The 21324-nt window shown below is 38.2% G+C and overlaps 1 protein-coding gene across 1 annotated transcript in view; it reads left to right on the forward strand.

Moving 5' to 3' along the window:
• The first annotated feature begins 858 nt into the window (after positions 1-858).
• The window catches only part of WT1 (WT1 transcription factor), an 82710-nt gene continuing 62244 nt past the window's right edge, over positions 859-21324 (forward strand). The window contains exon 1 of the mRNA XM_063397950.1: positions 859-1268. Within this exon, the coding sequence (XP_063254020.1) occupies positions 956-1268 (313 nt within the window). The 5' untranslated portion in view covers positions 859-955. The remainder of the gene's footprint in view (positions 1269-21324) is intronic.

Genomic DNA, 21324 nt, shown 5'->3' on the forward strand with positions numbered 1-21324 from the left:
TGCCTCAGCTACCTCAGGGCATATAAATGGCCCGGGTCACACAGGGAACTCCGAACCCCAGTGTCTATTTTTATTTAGGCAGTGCACCAGATGGAGGTTTGTCATGTACCATTCTGAATAGATGAAAATAAAGTAACCATGGATCACATTGGGTAGACAGGACATGACTCCAAAGAGCTCTGCTGGAATATCCACATATGCTCTGTTGCACGATACTTTGTTTGTCCCAGAAGAATTAAGATGATAGATGATAGCCGGGGTTTGAACTTGTGCATCAGGAAGGCCACTTTAAATATAAAGGGGGCAGTATGTGTTTTGTGAAACTAGCGATGCAAAGAGGATGCAGTGGAGGAATGGCTTTCAGTGTCATTGGAATGATGACATTTCTGTGGAAACGAGGCGGTGGTTTATGGTCCTGCCTGCAGTTTGTGAAGCCGGTTCAGGCATGGGGTGTGGATGGGGTTAAAGCACGGGAGCCAGAGGTCCCTGCGGAGGCTCCCAGCGCTCCCAGTCTGGGCAGCCCGGCCCTCCAGTGCCGTGGGCAGCAGGTCCGCAGGGCGGGCTGCCACCGCAGGGCCACCCCGGGCAGGAACGGGGGCAGGTCACTACGGCTGCCTGGCTGTGTGAGTCTGTGTGTGTCTGTGTAACACGGGGAACCTCTTACCACCCCAGTAAGGCTTAACTGCTGAAGCAAAAAGAGGAATTTTGGCCGGTACTCACTGTAAATTGTTTTCTTTCTGTAGGCAAACCAGAGAGAGGTGGAGTCTAAAGAAAGACATTCTATCCTGTGTGCTTTGAACGTGGTGACTGAAGAAAACAAAGTCCTTTAGGTGAGACATCTTAAAAAGCAATTTTTTTTCTTTATGGAGGCTCTTTGAAACCAGCAGACAGCTTTTGAAAATAAAGGGTTTAGCGTTAGACTCTAGAAGCTGATCCTCTTTCGTTAAAGGCATTGATGAAAAAGATGTCCAATACAGAAAGGAAGTGCAGACCCTGTGATGGCATAATTATTCCTCCTCAGAATCCCTCTTGTTTGTTTATCATCTATTTATCTAATTACTCATTTATTTTTACGGTTCTCTCTGTAGGAGGGCTGGGAGCGGAGCGGTGTCTCTGGAAGCCGTGTAAGGATGAGCGGCGCCGGGAATTCCCCCCTCTGGCTGTCGGTGCGATCCGTTTTGTGCTGAGTGCCCTCTGGAGGTCTGGGACACGCAGTGACCCGGGCCAGTCCCGGCTGCCGCGGCTCTCCAGGACTCCTTCCTTCAAAGGTTCTCCCTCTTTTTTCTTCATTTGCGAGAGATATTATAGCCGCCCTAAAAGAGCAGAACAGTCACATCAACTTTTTTTTTTTTTTTTTTTAACTTTAAGTCAGAATTACAGTATATAAGTTACTCAGAAAAGGTAAAAAATAATTCAAAACTTCATCTGAATTGCCAGACAGCCAAACTAAATCTGTTTCATATTTAGGAGTTTTGATTAGCTTTATCAATGTATCGAAAATGTGCTTCCTTAGTTATGTTTCTGTTTTCTCCCTAGTTCTCGTTGGGGCTAAAGGGAAACTGCTAAAATACCCTTTGAGCTTCTTGCGAGGTATATCAGAGATCTCAGAGGAAGCCTGTTATCCTTATTCTTCCAGCCAAGTTCTGTAGCTGGAGGAACTCTGGATAACTTTAATAAGCATAGTAACATTTGGGTGCTCATCTGGTTTTCTTGTAATCTGTAAATTCTCTACTTTGTCCACTTACTCCCCTAAGCTTATCAGTTAAAATAAACACCTGCATTTGCCCTGATCACCATACTACCTTAATTCAAGATATGTATTAAAATTTCTGACTTGAAAAAGCAAAATTCAATATTGTATTATTATTATTAATATTGGGTTCTGACATGGAGTTTTGCCTCTGAAAAACATTTAGAAATTTTTTTTTTGGACTCTTGATATGCTTATTTTGCTGCTAGTGTAGCAGGTGTTTTTCTTAACCATTTTTAAGGAGAAATCCTAAGTTAAGAGGAAATGAGCACTCAATTATTTAAATTTCCTGAGATTAGAGAAAGAACACTTTGCCAAACAATGCCTCTTCACTTCAAAACCTCTCCCCATAAATTATGTTAGGGGATCTTATTAAAAGTCTTTAAAAATTTCCTATTAAAAATGGTTGATTGCAGTCCAGACCATCACAGCTTTTGTGCTTTCAGTGAAATACCACAGCTGTCGCAAAGAAATATATTGTGAGACAAAAGGTTTTGTTTCCTTAGTCATAAATTATTTTGGTGATATCTGAAGTAAGATAAAACTTTCACTTATGTTTGAGTGAAGGAAGATTCCAGTGATAACTTTTTCAAAAATCTATAAAAAGAATATAAGAATGTAGATCTAGATAGCAAATTAGAATCAGACTTCCTTTTTGTTTAAGGAAAGCAATTATTTCTGAAGTCAGTGAAGATTATAACCAGGGATAATAGCATAACTTTGCAAAGCACTGTGCCTTTATCTTAGTAGAACCTGAAGCTTTCAAGTCTGACCTTTGAGAACTCTACAACAGAAACCTTTAGTGTTGTGCAGTTTTTAAACCAAAGTTAAACAATAGAAAGTAGTCTGTTTGCTAATTGTATTATATTGCATTATGCTATGGCTATAATACATTACATTAGATTACAATAAAACAAAAAAATAGACCTCTTTTTATACTTAAAGAAGCATCAAACAAATTTGTTTTGACTGTATTTGTTTTTCTGTTAGCACGTGAATTTTTTGCTGGTGAATTCTGCATCTCTTTAGAGGAGAGAGGGCTGTACATGCACTGAGCAGGCTGTGAAGTTTTTGCTGTCAGGACTGAATTCTGTGTTCCTCCAGTCAAGGAGTAGAAGCATATTCCAGGTATGACCCATGAAAGTAATGAAAATAGGAAATTACATATGTATTTAGCATATATACTAAAAATTATTTGTCAAAATCTTTTGCCAAGTAGTTTTGAACTAAAGATATATTAAGACATTCACAGTTTGCTCATCCATCGTTGTTTTATGGATAGAGGTCAAATTTCTCGGCCTCCTCCCCTGCTCGTTATAGAGATTACTGAATAAAGAAATACAGTACAGGTGCTAGAACTCAGAACTTGAGACATTTGAGGTTACATATGGGAAAAATCAATGTGCTTTTTCCAATTATCAATAACATTAGTAACTAAGCCAGTTCTCTTTACCTGGTGCCATCTCAAGAGTTTACTGAAATTTGCTTATTTGTATATTTAATCAGGAATGTACAAAACAAAAATGCAAGATGGCCTTTTCTTCTGTTGTGCCAAGAGAAGTGAAGTATGAAGCCTTGATCTTTCAGTAAGATTCATTACTGTAGCCCCCTACTTTTTTCCTTCTGAATGTTTTTTCTTAAAAATGAAACTTCATCTTCATAGTGCTTTTTTTCATGGCAACGTGTGCTATGCATTCTTTGGGTCAAACTTAGACTAAAAGAACTGTGATGATAAATATAAATTAAAATAATCAGCACTTGGGAATTATTTCCTTTGTGAGGATGAAGATATATATTCCATATCCCAAATACCTGGGGCAGGGACAAGGTGGGTGAGGGGTTTGTGGAATCAGGAGTTGATGCACTCCAGTGTGGATGAGATGCCTGGAGCACACAATTCCATACTGCTGCAGCCATTGCCAAAGGACGTGTGGGGCATGTGGGGGTCAGGGGAGAGCACCTAAAACCTCTGTACCCTTGTAGGGTCTAGCTCTGTGTTCTCACTCATGCAGAATGGCCTTTTACGAGTAATCCCACTGATGTCAGTGAGACTTTTCTGTAATAAAATGCTGTCTGACAAGAATATTGATATCAGAATCTGGCCCCTCTTGTACTAATTCCATTTTAATGAATACTTAAATGGAATTGTTATTAAAAAAGTCTATTTCCTAATATTCAATAAATCAAAACTATAAAATCAGCTTGCCAGTTGTTGCCACTCTAGTCAAAGCCATTTTCTCGTATTGAAAATAATAGTACATACTGTCTCCATTCAGGAGGGATTAATTGTAATACTTTTATCTACTTCATAAGATTTATTTCTAATAATGAAGAGCAGAGAGAAGTAGGGGAGCTTTAAACTTTTATTGTTTTTATTAAAGCACCATATATTCATGAGATGTTCCACAAACACGGAATTTGCTTAACAGAAGCATGTTTCATGAATAAGCAACTTCAAACCAGAGTTTTAAAAAGGCATTGTTCATTTCTCTGATCATATCCATTCAATTTTGTAAGAAGGAGCCTTGAGCACTATGTGTTAATGCAGAGATACACATTAAAACCTGCTAAGATTTTGTAGACTTGTCATCTGATGGAGATTATTGGAGCAGTGTTGTGGTGTGCTGCTGGGGAAGCTACCTGAGATCAGTCCCCACTGCAGTGAAACAAAGCTGGGTCTCCATAGGGTAAGTGTTTGGGGTTTGAGGTAGTTTCTCCTTACACATGGAAGAGGACTGAAGAGATCTGCTGAACTTCCATGGTGACATCCACACTGAGGAGTGCAAAGTAGGCTTATGGTGCTGTTTGACTTCAATGCACGTTAAGCAAACAAAAAGCAGTGAAAGGAGGGCAGAAAAGAAACTGAATTCACTTAAGTCTATGATAAATACGCTGTTGTATTGAAAGCCTGGCAGAAAAATTCTAGCACAGTATTATTTCCTTGGAATTCGCTGAATCTTTGATATCCAAATGTTTCACAAGGGTGGGGAGTATTCAGTTCCCTCAAGATGTTCTTCTAGACAACAGGCCAGTTTTCTGATTTTATCCCTTTCCACATGCCAGGTTTCCAGAGTCTCTAGCTTTGATGCAGTCCTGTAGACACCCCGATGTGGGGCTAAGGATGCCAACTCCTCCAGTGCTCTGCAGCAGCCTACCAAGTTGTTTTTATAAATGATGCATTTTCTCCAGCCATAAATATTGTTCCTAAAAGGGATACTGAAATGAAGATATGACTTTTCAGTAATAGGTCTTCTAATGTCAGCCATTCTGTTTAAACTGTTCAATTTTCAACAGAATTAAAGATCTATGCAGTATATTCTACCTCCTGCAGACTGCAGTTGTTAAAAGAAAATAAATCACTTAAACAGGGTCATGAGCAACAAAGGCCAATGTGGGTTCAGAGTTTACAGGTCTCTGCATTTATCAGGTAGAAATATGCTACATTTCACTATTTCATAAAATATCCTTTTATGAAAAAGCCATCAATCTTTGCATGGCCTACTAAAACTGATTTCTCAAATGAAAGAAATGAATGATGACACCAAATCAAAAAATCGTTTATGAGTTTATATTTTTGCAAGACCACCATGACTTTCACATACGTTTTCAATTTTGGTAAGGATGTGATTATCATGTGGATATGTTTTACTCCCACCATTTGTACTAAGGGATCTGTCAGAACTGTGTACCCTTCCTTGAGCAGTTCAGGATTTGTTCAGGTTTTTTCATTAATCTATAATGGTTTTTATCCAGTGATTGTTATCGTTTCTGTACATTATCTACAGGTTTTATGGGTTATATATAGATATGTATAAAATCACATCTATTGTGTGCAAGTCCATATTTAAACTGAGACTCCATTTAAATGACTTTGTTATTTCTCAGAGGTTTTTAATGTTTCTGTGGAATGATTTTTGCATGATTCTTGTCACACACTCTACAAAACATCATCTTAATGACAGATTTTTAGTTATCCTTCTGGTCTTTCCCTATCTTTGCCATGCTTCTTCCAGGAGTCTCCAAGCTCTTTAACCAAAAGGACAATTTAGATACTTGAAAACAGTATTGTACATTTATATTTCAGATATTGTAGAACTACAGTGTAGTGTTTTGGGGCAGGAACAATATAAGAAATTACTTCTCATCTGGTAATGACAATACAACAACCAACATGCTGCACTGGAATAAGGAAAAGTGATTTCTCTGCTGGGTAAATGCTGTGGTCTCCCTTTGGGTCTGCACAGAGCAAATGAGCTTTGGCCTTTCCAGGTCTCCAGTGAAAACAGACACAAACAAATGAATATGATTTATTAAGTATCAGTCTCATAAGAAGAAGAATGCATGGGGAAGTTAGTCCAAACTTTTGAGAAACAACTTGATGCTTGGGTTTTTAAGAGGAGAATTTTGCTCCTTTTGCTATGGAGTTCTTTTTGGAAAAAAATGTCATCCTTGCACTGTCTTTCAGGCATTGCACTTTTTCCAGTTTATTTAGGAATTATCTTTCTTTAACTATCTCTGATTCAGTGATGAAAATGCAAAGCTAAAGAATGTTCTGTGCTTCTTTGCAGCTGAGAAATTAGACTTTTGGTGAAATAGGGCATGCTATCTAAACACGTATTTATTCCTATCCCCTTTCTCTAGTCCCTCCTAGGGAGAAAAAAAAAAAAAGAACCTCATGAAAAGAGTGGAGTTTAGTTGTAATTCTTGGGAACCCCTTTTGCCAAGTCACACACAGGGTGTTTGGTGCAGACTTGCACTGTGGCTGGCATTGCTTTCCTTTTAACAGCCTGTTCCTGGGTGAGCAAGCTGTGAAACACAGCTGATGCTGCCACCAAAGACTCTGGAGATCCTTACATACAGAGAACACAGAAACATCTTTCAATGAGCACCTTGCATTAAACACCAAGCATCTTCCCCAAACAAAACCTATCTAGTCTGATTAGACCAAAACGCAAACAAAACATTCTATTCATTTGGTGATGACCTTAGAGAAAATGTTGCTGTTAGAACAGGCAAGATAGGAAGTTCTGGATTTTATTTTTTTATGAATTCCAAAAGAATGGTACTTACAAGAAATTTGAGGGCTTCTCTTAATGTGTTCCTGAAAGTATCCTGAAAAAAATTCACCAGATTCTGTAACAGCTCCCTCAGGTGCCAGAATAGGGCCCCCAAATCCACAAATTGGCTCAGGAGAGCTCAGTGTGCTTTGCCTTCACGTCTCAGTACAGAACTCTGTGGTTCTTGCAGTGAAGGGCCCATGGCTCATTCATGCATTAAAAATGCTCAAAGTAGCTGGAAGAATCTGAGGCCGTATGCATAAAATGTGAAGAGCTCATAACCCTGCTTGAGAAGTTGTTCATCACTTAATGGATTCTCTACCTGAGGAAAAGCAGATCAAGAACTCGGCAGTTTTAGGTGTCAAAAAGGCAGTTTCCATTCTAAGTGGAATGGAGGCGTTATCTTAAAAGTATCTTAGAAGCACTTTCCCTCCCTTTGACCCATATAAAATCTGTGGAAACCTTATTAAAAGTCCAAGATATAGCAATATTTTTTCAAATGGCTAAGATAGTCAAATTCCATTCTGGTGACCGTCTCTACTGTAAACAGTGTGTAATCTTAAATTTGAAGAGGAAGTCTCCAAAGAAAACTTAATTAATGTGTTCTGTAAGTGTCTGCAGTTTTGCAAGTGCGTTAGGATGGTCACACAGGAGTGTGTCATGATGTGTCATGTAGTTTGGTATGCTGCATCTGATCCTGGCTGTTGGGGGATCACTTGAAGGATGATGGATGGAGCTCCAAAACAGCCTGTCAGAACAACTTATCCAGGGAAGGCAGGGGAAGAGGAGTGGAAAGGTTCTTCATTGTCTCTTCTTAGCCACTGTCTGACATGCCATGAAATGTAAGCATAATTTCCTTCCCTAATAGAACACTGAATGTTTTTATAATCTGTCATTGATTACCAAAGTGTAAGTGTAAGAGGTCTGTAGCTGACCCATTGAATCACACTGTTTTTACAGTGGTTTCAATTGCAATTTTATTAAAGAATGAAAGATGTTCTGTGAGGAGTATTGAGAGACATCCATTCCAAAATGAGTGGGAAGCTTGTCTTTGCAATGTTTTAAATTCCACTTCCAGCCCTAGTAAAGCTGAGGGTTCCACCAGTTAATGATGTGCTGTTACATATGTAACATCATTACACATATGTTGTACATATAACAACTTATATACATTGCTTTATATATATATATACACAGATATATATATGTATGTATAGCTCACATACATATATATATACGTACATATATATATACATAATTATGTGCTTCAGTTTCATTAGAAGTCAGGTATAATACAGACTAAATACTGAGTGTCTGTTTTTTCAATATCTTTCATTGTTTGATATTCTTCTGCTGAATACCCCCTTGGTCAACAATTGTCCTCTTCATGACTGTCTCTGCTCATGAGATCTTTTCAGACTTCCAGTCATTCCTCTGTGACTCTGCCCCTCTTTGTGCTAAAGGCCCCATAAGTTGTCTCAAAGCAAAGGTTTTGAGGGGTATCCCCCTCTCTAAGGTATCACTAGTACAGCGTGGTGCTGTTGTACGAAACTCTCACAAGTGAGCAGAGGATCTTTAAACCTAAATCTGCCCTAAACCAGGGCAGCTTTCTGCTGCTGAAGAATCCACCTCTCACTAGGAGCTACACTACTGTTGTTATTCTCCCTTGCTCTGTAGTTCTAAGAGCACGGTGATACGTGATATGTATTTCTCCTGCTCTGTCCTCAAGGACATACTAATGTGCTGCTGGGTTGGAAATACTTTCTTTAAAAGTACTCAAATGCTGGAAAGCTATTTTTTCAAGATAGCTGCAACCTGAGAACATCTTTTCTTAGGGAAAAGAACAGTTCAGAAACTTCTTAACCATTTAAATGCACTGTGAGGTTTATAATTAAACTTTTTTTAAATTACAATAAATATAATTATATGAGCCATGTATTTCAAATACATAATGTATAATTATATTTTTTCTTTATTTTCTGAAGAGCCAATTTTTGTGATAAGTCTCATTTTTTTAAAGAGCTATGTCTTGCTCCCATGATTTGGGCATAGGCACTACTCTTCATATTCTTCTTTTTTTTTCAAGTTTACTGTAGCCTGTTGTCCTTCTTGCCTGAGGAATATTTTCAGTAAACCATGAGGATCATGGAATCAGACAATCACAAAATCATCTTCAAGGAACCTTTGCTTACTTGTTGCTGCTTCTGAACTTCATATTGTTCATAGCAAGGCAAGATGTTGAGAAGTGCTACTGGACAGTTTCAGTTTAGTTCCAATTGACATTTTCCTTTCAAATCTCATATTCCTGATATTAACTTGGCATTCTGGAAAGTGAGCATTTTTCACTGAATACCCATGGTCAAGGGTAATTTGCAGTGGTGAATAACTTTGAATGAAATAACACAGAGAGGGATGTTCTTACAAACTCAGAACTCTGCACTCAAAGAGACCTTTAATAGAAACAGCTTTTTTAAAAACTTTTTTTCCTCCTGTTAGCATTTGGCTGGATTTTCTGTCAGTTGCCTGGTGTATTGGTGGAGTTCTACATTTGGTCTCTCGCTTTCCAAATCATCAAGAAAACTCTCTGCTTAAAGAGCAATTATGGGGCTGTGCGTGTTCAGTCACCCGGTGGGTTTGAGCAAAAGTCATCCCTTATGTCGCAGCGTGTGTTAGTTTTGTAAGTGTCGTGTGAAGGCTGACAGAGATCACATTTCTGTGTTTTGCTGCTCGGTCCAGCCCATAACCTCCAGAGGTAATGGATCTCTGCAGAACCTCTCTGGAGCGGGTCACCAAAGAGTGCTGGATTTCAAGAGCTGATGCACTTTTATTGCTACAATATCCTTGTCATGGAGGTGATGGGGTTTGGGCTGTGGTTTCAGGTATCCGTGTGGTTTAACATCTAAGGCTGAGCCCTTTTGGTAAGCTGGATACATATTTTTTTAAAGAGCTTTTTCTTTTGTTCTTGGAGATGAATTGCTTCTAAGTAATAGGCTTCTGAGTGTACAGATTCATAAATGCTGTAGTGGAAAGACTAAATGCCTGTACACGCAGAACAGCTGCATTCCAGCACTGGCAGTGCTATTACGGAGGACTCCAGGTCAGAGAAACTCCTGTGAGAAGCATGAGGAATTTATCAGAGCATGGCTCAATCAAAAATTACATGAGTTTGTTGAAGAGAGCTACACATACCACCAGCCACAACCCTGGGCCAACAAGAGATTGATCATGCTGTTGGCAAAGTTACATTTTCTCTGAAGGTATGTTGTGAGAACTGTGATTGCTGTGTTTTACTCCTGAAACTTAAAAGTGCTTGCTAAATGGACTGGGTCTCTGACCACTGAACTCCCAATATAGCATTATAAAAACCAGAATGATCCAGCCAACTGGATGAAGTCCCCTAAAAAGTCTGATTATTGCTAAAAAAAAAAAAAAAAAAAAAAAAAAAAAAAAAAAAAAAAAAGCATAGTTATTTCCCCTCCTTTTTAAAAAAGGAACATGATAGTAGCCTGGGATTTACAGGAAAGTTTTGAAGTGTGTTTTATTACATGTATGTTCTACAGTTCTTTATGCATGCATTTCTCTATTCATTTCTAGTGCAGCAGAAGGCAAGGCTAACCCCACTCTGATGGTTATAGCAGTTCAATTCCAGTCTCACCAGAGACATTCAGGTTCCCTCAGAGCTGCCCTCTGACAGCTGTGGGGTTTATGTGGATGTTCTGGCATGATTTGGGAGCAACACCAGCAAGGCACTGTGCTAAGTAATCAGTCTTACATGGTTCCTTGGGCCCACTGAGGTCCAAGCTTAGCTTCCATTGCCAGAAGGCCTGGCCTTCCCACCAGGAGAATAACTCTGCATTAAATGCAACTTTTCTCCAATGACTTCTGATTTTGAAGGCTTCCTCTTTGCTGTTTTTTGCATGGATTTCCAGATGCAGTAGCCCCAATATCCTGACAGATTTTTATTGTCATATCTATGCTCTCTTTGTTACAAAGGGAAAGACTGAGCCCTCAAGGGCTGTGTGCTGGGTGTCCAAGTCTCCAGGCTATTCAGCAGGAAGAAAATCTGGAAACATGCATAGTTCTTTGAGAATAAACATTAGTGGTAGCACTGAAACACCTATGACAACAGTTTTAACTGAAATACAACACAGCTTGAAGGGTCGGGGTCTGGACCCAAATACTTGGAAATAGTTGAAGATTATTTTCTTTTGAATAGTTTTTTAATAATTTTTGTTGGAAATAATTTTTCTGTGCAATGTAGTAAGGTAAGGCCTATAAAAACTTGCTTCCCTATTTTCGTGTTAAATGTGCATGATAAGTGTTTTTAGTGGCACTGAGTCTATTTTATGTGTTCTTTAGAAAATAAGACATAAGGACTTTTAAAAGCTGTTGTTTTTCTTGACTTCACCTTCATTAATCTTATTTAGTTTCTGTAAGAGGCTATTTTGTGAGCTCCACCGATGGGTAATGTTTTCTTTTCCAAAGTTCATGATTCTTCTATTCAAATCACTAATTTTCACTGTTACACTCGAGTGGTTTAGTGCTTCCCAGGCCTCCAGGAATGAGTTTAATTAGCAATGCTGAATAAATTCTGAGACATGATTCATCTTTCTTGTCATTCAGATCTAAGTAACAAAATTGCAATTTAAAGATGTACTGAAAAGCCCAGTGAAAATAGCTTCTTTTGTACAATGGGAAAGGCATGGATGTAAATTTGGACACGAGGATTTTACCTGACTGCCTGTTTTCAATTTAGCTAAAAGATACAGGATTCAGTCATATGTTCTTGAAGTCCCTGGTATATTGTTTTACAAATACTGAGCTATGAGCTGTACTTGGCTCATACATTCAAAATTAAAGCTCTGCATTTGGGCTTTTTTAGATGAAGTAATTGACTTGACAAATGTCAAAACTATCCTAGACTTAATGTGGTTTAATTTTTAACGTGATTTAATTTTTAATGTGATTTAATTTGTCTCCATATTTTGATATTTTGGACCCAAAATACAGAAGGGAAAATGTCATTCTCCAATGATCCTAACTGTAGCAGTGCAGAGGTGCAAATTTTGCCATGTCCTTTTCTCTGAAGCAAGAGAAGGTGTATTTCTGAGATGTAGTGTCATGAGGGGAAAGGAGTTAACTCAGGAAAGTGATGTTTATGTTTAAACCCTTGTTTTGGCATGTCCCAGTAGGCACTGCCAGCAGCACAAAGAGGATTTTGCCATGCTCTGTCTCCTTCTGTGCACAAGGATCATTTTACACCATCAGTGGATGATAACTCTTCCTCAAAACACCTGTGGGAAGATTTAAATGTAGTTTTCCAGAATTTATAAAAATAGATCAAAAGAGTAGCTTGCCCTAGGAGAGCTGTAAGCCAAATGAAGCTGAACTGCCAAAATCCCAGCTCCAGTTCTGGGACTGCTTTCTCTACACCAGCACATGGAGACTGTGAATAAAAAATATGGATTGTTTAGCACCTTTCCTATGTAGGCACAAAGAATTTAAGGACAAATTGTGGCTGTAGCCAGTTCACTGGGTTTTGTCAGATTCAAACAGATCTCAAATGTTATTTTAATGTAACCTTAAAAGAACCTCCATGCTATTAATTTTGTATTTATTGCAGTTACACTGACCCTAATGAATTTTTTAAAATTAATTTGACAGATGTCACAAATATTTTCAATGCAGTTTAACATCATTAAATATAACCTTTCCTAGGAAAAGAAGTTCTATGAAGTGAATGTAGGGTGAGTGCCAGTGCTGGATTCTGGAAAGTCGTGGGTGTCACACAGGACTTAGAACACAAAGTGTTGGGGATTAATGTTTATGGGGCAACTTTACAAGGTTCTCCCTCCCATGTCTCATCAGTACATCTCACCTAAAAGGACAAGCTCCTCTAAAAGGGAATCTATATATTAATTAGCATTTAGGTATTGTTTATAGCTGATTATGCCTTTGGAACCAAATTCAGTGACCTTAGGAACTTTTTTTCAGATTTTAATTTTTTTTTTAATTTATTTCTGTTACTTTTCTCCCACGTAAGATCTAAGAGGGCTAAACAGACCCTCTGAAAAGGAAGGGTTATTCCACTTCCTTGGAGACATGATCTTGTTTTGTGTGATGCCTGTACAGTTTTTTTGCACCTGGTAGACCTAGTTCTGCTTGGAAGAAAGAATAAATCATAGTTCCTTACCTTGTTTGTGAACTTATGGAGCAGTGCAAATACACAGTTATAATCCAGACCATCAGAAATATAAAATGAATGATTGGAGGACTGGATTCTACTGGATTCTAGTACTTTATAAACTTTAGAGCATTGGTAGTGTAGCCAGCTAGAATATAAATAAAGCAAACTCTTCCAAAGGTTTATAGGACTGTACTTGGTGCTCTCTTACTGCCCTAATTTATGATTGTTGGAAATTCACAAGCTGTGAAATGTGTTGGTCGCAGAACTGATGGCAATAACTTCAGAATATGAATGAGAGCATCTGGGTTGCTATTTACCTTTGTTTCACAAAGTCAGCTTTTTATCTTTGCATCATTTAACCCCAGAAATATGGCTAGGTTAGACAGGCATGTGGAGCCTTCTACAGAACAGGTTTGCTTTCTCTAACTTCAGTAGTTTCTTCTGTGAAAAAATTTACCTTTTGCTTTACCACCTTTGGCTGTTCCTCTACAGGAATACAAAGCAAATAAAGGTAAACAGAAATAAGCAGTAGCTTTCCTCTGTAAAAGCAGAAAGGTGATAAGACTCAGAAATTCTTTATTTTATGTTCACTTTATAGTAGCTTGGGTAGGGTGAAGGCCCAGGCAACAAGCCCACATTGCACTCAAATCTCATTTAAACCCCACTTTGCAGACTTTCATTAGTGCATATAAATTTTACTTGGCTTTAATTACAGATTCATTATAGATTAGTAACTAACTTCATGCCTTGGAGTTTTGTCAAATGGTGGAGAGATGGTAAATCTTTCTCAAATATTTGTCAATTGCCATGAGGTTTTCTTGGGCAGAAAAATATAATATGGAGTCTTGCTGTTGTTCACCAAAAATGGGAATCTACTGGAGATGGTTACTGTGTGTTAAAACTTCTTTTGTGTTTGATGTCCAGAATTTTGAGACTAAATCAGGGGTATCCTGGTGTAATTTAACGGTCTGTGCTATGTGGGAGTTCAAACCAGGTAATGACTCTGGCTGCTTCAAATCTATGCCAGAAAAAGGGGAAACCTTAACTTCTCTGGCAAGTGGTGAATCTGAATCAAGGCACTGATACTTTGTGATATCCAAATCAGGATCATTCTTTTATTGTGTTGTGACTGGATGTAACATCCCAGCCTGCATTTGTTTGCAAAGCTTCTTGATACTTTTCTGAATTGATGTGTCAATATGAACAAAACTGAGAGACTGATACCATATCGTATTTTCTGACTTGTGAAGCCCTACCTGACTTGTGTCAGCTCTGCTGATATAATAGTAGATATTATTTGTGATGAATCCCCTTGCTTGACTTCACATGTATTTATGGATACAATTTTGACTGCTTAAGTACTACTTTTACGGCCTCCAGGCCTCTTGGTACCACACATACATATAAAGCACCGTGTTAAGGACTGGCCAGCTCTAAAGAAACGGACTGAGGAGAAAAAAAGAAAGGAATAAGATTTTCTTGAAAGAGGGACGAAGTTTTTCATTCAGTGAGACATGGAACTCTTCCCTTTCACTTCCAGACAGGTCCTGTCCCATGGCCAGCACAGAAAACATTTTACTCCTTCCTTTCTGATCAGCAAGAGTTTTACAGGCAGGAAACAAAAGTGAGGGAGGGCCTGAAATCCTTAGATCAAAGGAGATATGTTCACCTCTGGTGCTTTAACCTAGGCTTGGGTCCAGGTTGTTGGTCAAGCTAGAGAGAGGTCTTGGACTAGATCATACCAAAGGACTTGGTGAGTGCAAATGGTGTCAGCAAACTGGGGGTCCTGGTGGGGTAATCAAGAGAGAGGACAACACAGGTTGTGCTTTAGTGTTTGAGAGGTTAAAGATAAGGCTAAACATGGTCTAAACTGCTTCTGAGCATGAATGCAGAGTAACCCATCAACTGTGTTGTGCTGCAAGCTGCCCTTCTGCTGGGGCTGTCCACCACTAACCATGGGGGTGGCTTTTCACAGTGACCACCAGATCTCTGCTTTGTGGACAAAATTTTGAAATTAAGAGGAAGGAGGGAGCTGGTACAGCCTGGGACTCCTCATTCTTTCACTTCAAGCATGCAAGTTAGTTCTGTGTTCACTTCAGACTGAACAAAAAAGAGTTCCAAAAAGAGAGCTCATTATTTGTTTATGGGTCTCTAATGCATTTTGAAGAGCTTATTTACAGAAGTCTCAGTTTGACATTGATAATTTATTGTACTAAAATGGCAATGAGTTCCCTTGGAAAACTAGTCTTCCTCTTATGCATACCTTCTCTCTCTCATCGAGGTTTGTTTATTTTACACTCTTCTTTTGAGGTTTTGGGTCAAGCCACATGCTGGAGCTACCTTTCTGCTGTTTAGATGTTGGAAAGTTCTTAGATAAATGATGTGAGAGGAACTATACAAATATTTTCAAGTGTACTTAATGGCAGATGGTTTTGAAGAAGGTATAACATTAAAGATCATAGGTAGTGCTGAGTCCAGCTTTTGTTCTCTCCAAGCAGAGTGCAGATATCATGTGATATGTCATTGTTTCACCAAGCTTGATGTGATGTGGAGATAGTTGAAATACCTCTGCAATGTGCTGCTGATAAGGAAGTGTGTAGTATATATATGTATATATATATATTTATGTCTTAACCATTTTGAAAATATCAATTGACAGTGTTTTGTAGCTTTTTTCCCCAGCCTGTAAATGGTTATAGTTCTATAGTTATAGAACTATTTCCTTTTTTAGAAAAGGAAATAGTTCTTTTCTTGGCTAAGAAATTTTTTGTCTGTCACAGGACATCATGCTCCAGTAGTCTATAATAAATACCTTATTATTTGTATATTTCATTAAAATTGCTGAATTCCTCTTCTTTTACATGTTGAGACTTTAATCCAGGATAGACTTATTTTTTAGGGTTTTTGTTTTCAATAACTTTAAAAATGAATATTTTACTCAGCTCGTGGTTGGATGATTCTAACTTAGTGTTTTGTTACTGTGCTATGTTTTTGTTTCCTCTGCTGGATGCTAGAACTGGAGTTGCAAAGAAATTCATCCAAGATTCTCTGTCATTTACTGTACAGTTAATCTTCTAGTAAACTTAGGTAATGTATTTCTAATTTAGATCCTGTTCATTTGTTGTATCACTGAGAGGAAGAATCCACAAGAGAGGTTTGGGTTCATATCAGTGTTTCCACAGCCCACTTGGTGGTCCCTGATCATCACTTATGGTTCAAGAGTCTTTCCAAAACCTTAGGCAGTTCCAAAAAAATCTATTCTAGAGCCTGGAATCCCATTGGCCTCCCTGGTGGAGGAGTGGAGGATACCACACTGAGTCCCAGCCCTTTTCCGTAGTGCAATATCTGTAAAAACAAATGCAATCTAAGCAAAGATTAGATTAATTTTGATCCCATTGTCAATTTAATTTTGCCTGATTTGGCTGTGTCTGCTTGCAACAGTGGAGAAGCTTGGCTAATAGTCTTGCAAATGCTGTATTCTGGAAACTTTCTCTTTCTCTTTCTTTCTGGAAACTTTTTCTGGTTATATGATACCAAATGGGCAAGCAAAAGTGATTAATTGTACACAACTACAATGCCAGCTTTCCCCCAAGCCTATTAAAAAAAATCCTGATGTTGCCAGTCATGAAGTCAGTTTCAATTCTAAGAAGACACAATTTTTATTCATTAAATTCATGGTGACATTTACTTGGCTATGGGAAATTTATGATCAGAATGTTCAAGTTTTAAATTCTTTCCCAGTCAGATGCAAAATGCAGCTGTGGGTTTCTCACAGTGAGGACTGAGCAAACAGTAAGGTCCCAGTGAAAACAATAACCACGGTGTAATGCAGTATATCTTGATATTTTGCATAGTGGCTTTTGTAAATATCGAAGGATTTTGTCTGCAGTTTATAGATAACTTTTGTTCAACAACAGCTGCAGCAGAGCAGCTCAGATTATGCAACTCCCTTAGAAAAGCTTGGACTAAACTCACCCAGTTGTAATCAGGTTGAAAATTTGTTACCTGGGAGTTGAGAAATGAGCCTGAAAGAGGCAGGAAATTGCTTCAGAGGGGTAACTGAGATCCAAATAGTCGGGCAGAGAGTTGCAGTGGGGGGAGCAGAGCCTGGGAGAGGGCTGGGTGTGGAACATTGCATGGGCAGGGCTGGGAGCCCGGAGGTGCCACTGCAGCCAGCTGGGATTATCACTACAGCAGGCACGGCTGAATTGTCAGGGGGCAGGGTGGGGGACAGGGACACCCAAGTCCAGCTGCACCAGTTCAAAGCTGTAAATCTGCGAGCGCTTTCGGAAAGGGACGCCTCTACTTATAATTAGATTTCTCCAAATAAGAATGCTGTGATATCTCATCATTTTAGAGACATCTGTGTTTAGTTTACTGCAGATTAAAAAAAAAACCAAAAAACCAAAGAAGTAAAATTTTCAATTCCTCCCTGTGAATTTGTTTAGATTAAAAATGAGCAGGCTTTGTATATAACAGAAAGTACAGCCTACCTAAGTTAGAGCTGTGGTGAATTACAATCAGAAAGTTTATTTTTTATCTCTAGTGGTTGATCTAAAAATGGCAAATCCTGTCTTGGAGAAAGTAGTTTATCATGGGCCATAAAGCTAGAATAGCAGTGCTGCATTCAGAGTCATGGTTTTATCTTGAAGGGACTTCTTATGATCTGGCTTTATACAGAAGGCAATAGGAATACTCACAGGTGTAAGAATAGTTCACAGAAATTAGAACACCAAATGTAAGCCGTATTTTCATATGTGGTGCTGGTGACAATGACATAAAACAACATGTAAAGATAAGTATTTGAGACTTCAGGTTGCAGAGGTGCACATTTCACAAACTTCTTTTTGGATGTAGTATTTTTTTCTCTTGTCACAGCTCCTAAGTTCACACTATGGTGGACTGAATGTGTTTCTGAATTAGCCACAGTAGCATTTATTAGATTATGTGTAAGGATTTTGCCCATTCTTTTAGAAAGTTCCTCAAATACCTTGAGAAGTTGTGTTTTACTTAAAGACCAGGAAGAGACTCACACATATGACTTCAGCATCTTTTAAAACCCAGACTGTTCAAAGATAGATAATTTGCTCAGGACTGTCTTGGGTTAGTTTCAAAAGATCATCTTCTGTCTGTGTTATTCAAAGGACTGTATGACTAAGGTTTAAATTAGATATTTGGGGATGCAGTGTGCTGTGCACACCCCCAACCCACTCCCAGTGTATTTGGGCTAAGAAAAAAGGGTGTAGATTCTCTTAGAACACATTTTGGAGTGTTTTCCTCAACACTTGCTCAGCTCCAGGCTGTAAACTGTTTAGACGGCCTTTCCGAGTTATTTGCAAACCATAGAGGATACAGCAGAAGCAGCCATCCGTGATCCCTGGGTTATTCATGCTCATATTTACTAAACAATATCACCTAAAGCAGAGAGATTAGGAGCTTAATTTGGAAAGATGTTTGTCCTGCAGCACACTGCGTCCTGTACCCCCAGCAGAGGCACAGAAACAGGGCATGGCAGATAACAGCTGCCTTTGGTGTCCCCAGAAAACACAGGGACTACAAAAGAAGTTGGTGCTCTTTCTGTGGAAACAAAAGATGTACCTTGGAAGAAAATGCCTGTGAAATAACAATAACAAAAATAGCTTAAGATATACTTAGGAAATATTGGGCCAGTTCCACAAAGACACAAGTAAACAGAATTTTAAAAACAAGCAGAGCTGTTTATTAGTGAAGAGATTTTCAAAATGGCATAACTGCAGTCAGCCCTTGCTGTGATGGTAGAAAATCCTTTCTCTTGCAATACCATACTCTCCAAGTGAGTTTGGAACATGGGCAAAGTGATTCAAAAATACATCTTAAATAACTGCTACAGTATGTTATAATGGCTATGTCACCTGGTTGATGTCAGTCTATTAATTGCAAACTTGCCATCAAAACAACTTTTATTTTAGAGGAAACTTACAGAGCAAGGACCCATATGTTTCCACAGGAGGTGTAGCTGTGATCCTCTCTGAGTCCCAGGAGACCAGAGTATTCATCCTACCAAAGTTCTGTACACAGTGTGAAAAGGAAAAGCAGCCACGCAGGTCAGTGATACCTATTAACCATAGATTGAAGTTTTTTGAACTGCTGTTTTTTCTTCAGAGCAGGAGGCACTAAAGCAGTTTTGCTAAAATGTTGCATGTGAACAGTTATGAAGGATGAAACTATTAAACAGGCAAAATAAACAGCTAAGTATAGAACAAATAAAACAGTAAACAATTGTAATAGCAGAAGAGCATCCATATAAAACAATTATACACATATACAAAGGATTTATCACAGCTTACTTTGACTTGGATCCAAGTGAGTATACCACTCCCATCTGAATTTTTCTGTATAGTTGTGTTTCAAATTCTCTTTTCCAAGCCCTGAACAGTGTATTTGAGATAGCTAGTTTGCTAATATTTTATCATGGGAGCTAAAATAAATTCTGATCCCTTCCTGTGATAAGAAGATTGTACAAATTTTTTAAAAATAAACTTTTTGTGTACAGCTTTTATATATTTTCTATTCAATGCACAGTGTGATTAAATGTTAAAAAAATGCCTGGTCTGAACTAACACTTTGGTTTCTTATTGTTTGGACTGGAAATTTTTCATGTGGTGCTTACTCAGATCAGCTTTATCTCTGTGGTGATCAATAGTCCATCTCTTAAAACTGAAATACTGGGCTGATAACTGTAATCCTGCTTTTTAGCTTCAACAACTCTTTTAAACTCCAGAGCTGAAGATGCTGGGGAATCTCTCGCACACTCCAAAGATTATTTGCAAGATTAAGTTGACCATGTATACCTTGACTTAGAAAGCTTTATATTCTCTTGTAGAAATACTAAGGAGGTAGTAAAGGAGTTGTTCTAATGTATGTTTGTTGAATAATTGCTGTTAGGAGACAAAATTATACAGTCAATGAGGAACATGCTGCTTTTTAAATATTTTTTTTACATTTAAGCCTTTAAACAATGAAGATGTATGCTCTGCATTTCAAAGGTTTTTAAAGTAACAGATTTTTAAAATATACAACTTTTAAAAATGTAAACGAGTTCAAAATCTCTTCAGCTCTGTCTACATCCATTTTTTTTCCACTTCTCTTTCTATGCTACCAGTATGAAAAAGAGTATTTGATGGCAAACAAGGAATCCAAATTCTGATATAAACCCAAGGGAATTCTAGCAGACATCACTGATAGAAATTAAAGCTCTGATGGCAGGACTGGCTGCCCAGTACTTCCAAAGAGCTGTACAAAGCAGATACAAAGAAATCAGCATAAAGAGCATCTTTCTATAATTCCCACATTTCTAAGAGCAAGGATATTAACAATTAAAACAAACAAACAAACAAAAACAGTCAAAAAATCCCACAATCAATTTTTGTTGTTTCCTCCTGACTTTAGGAAAATTATCAGCCCCAGCTAACAGTTCTAGATGAACCTGCTTGAGCAGGAGGCTGGACCAGATGAGCTCCAGATGTCCCTTCCAAGCTCAACCACTCTGTGATTCTGTGAAGCCCAGAATATTACTGGGATGTGAGTTGAAATGTTCTGTACATAAAAACAGTCACTCAGTAAAATTTATTCACTTTTTAAAATTGTAATTTGCTTGCACAATAAACCTGTACTGTCATTTTATATTTGAACATGTAGTGGAAACTTACCCAAAACAAGGCTGTTAGTTCAGCCTTCCAAAATAAAGAGGTGGGTTTGTTTGTATTTAAAAATCCATTTATAAATGGCTGTAAAGCCTAAAAAAGTCATTGGCCCAGGGTGTTCTGATGCTGTGTCTGTGCCTTTCCAGTGCTGAGCTGTAGACCAAACACTTGAGTCCTGAGCACTTTGAGCTTTTAGTAAATACTGATCAAAAAACAATTGAGGAAAACAGCAGAAACAGACGAATACATTTATTTTCAGGAAATTGTCTGACCTTGGTTTTGCTAATTACTAGTTCCAGAAGAAAAACATTTTATTCTTTGATTGTAGTCCTTCACTTTGAAGATTATTGTTATTTGCACATATCAGTCTTTGTTCCCATGTTGATACACACATGAGCTAAAGTTCTTGTTCCTTTAGTGTTTCTAAATCCAAATTGTCTAACCTTCCACATTCTCATTAAAAGGCTTTGCATGATTTTTTTCCATGGAAATTCCAACTTAGGCTGGATGGCTCTTCTAAGGCAGGGGTTTATTTTGATTTTGGTGTGCAAAATTTAACAAACACGTCATCATTTAGTTAAGTGTTTTTAAAGAGATTCAAGATTTTGAATGGATGTGCTTAAATTCCTGAGCTGCTGATATCACTGC

The sequence above is a fragment of the Prinia subflava genome, chromosome 5, assembly GCF_021018805.1.
Source record: "Prinia subflava isolate CZ2003 ecotype Zambia chromosome 5, Cam_Psub_1.2, whole genome shotgun sequence".
NCBI classification, from domain to species: Eukaryota; Metazoa; Chordata; class Aves; order Passeriformes; family Cisticolidae; genus Prinia; species Prinia subflava.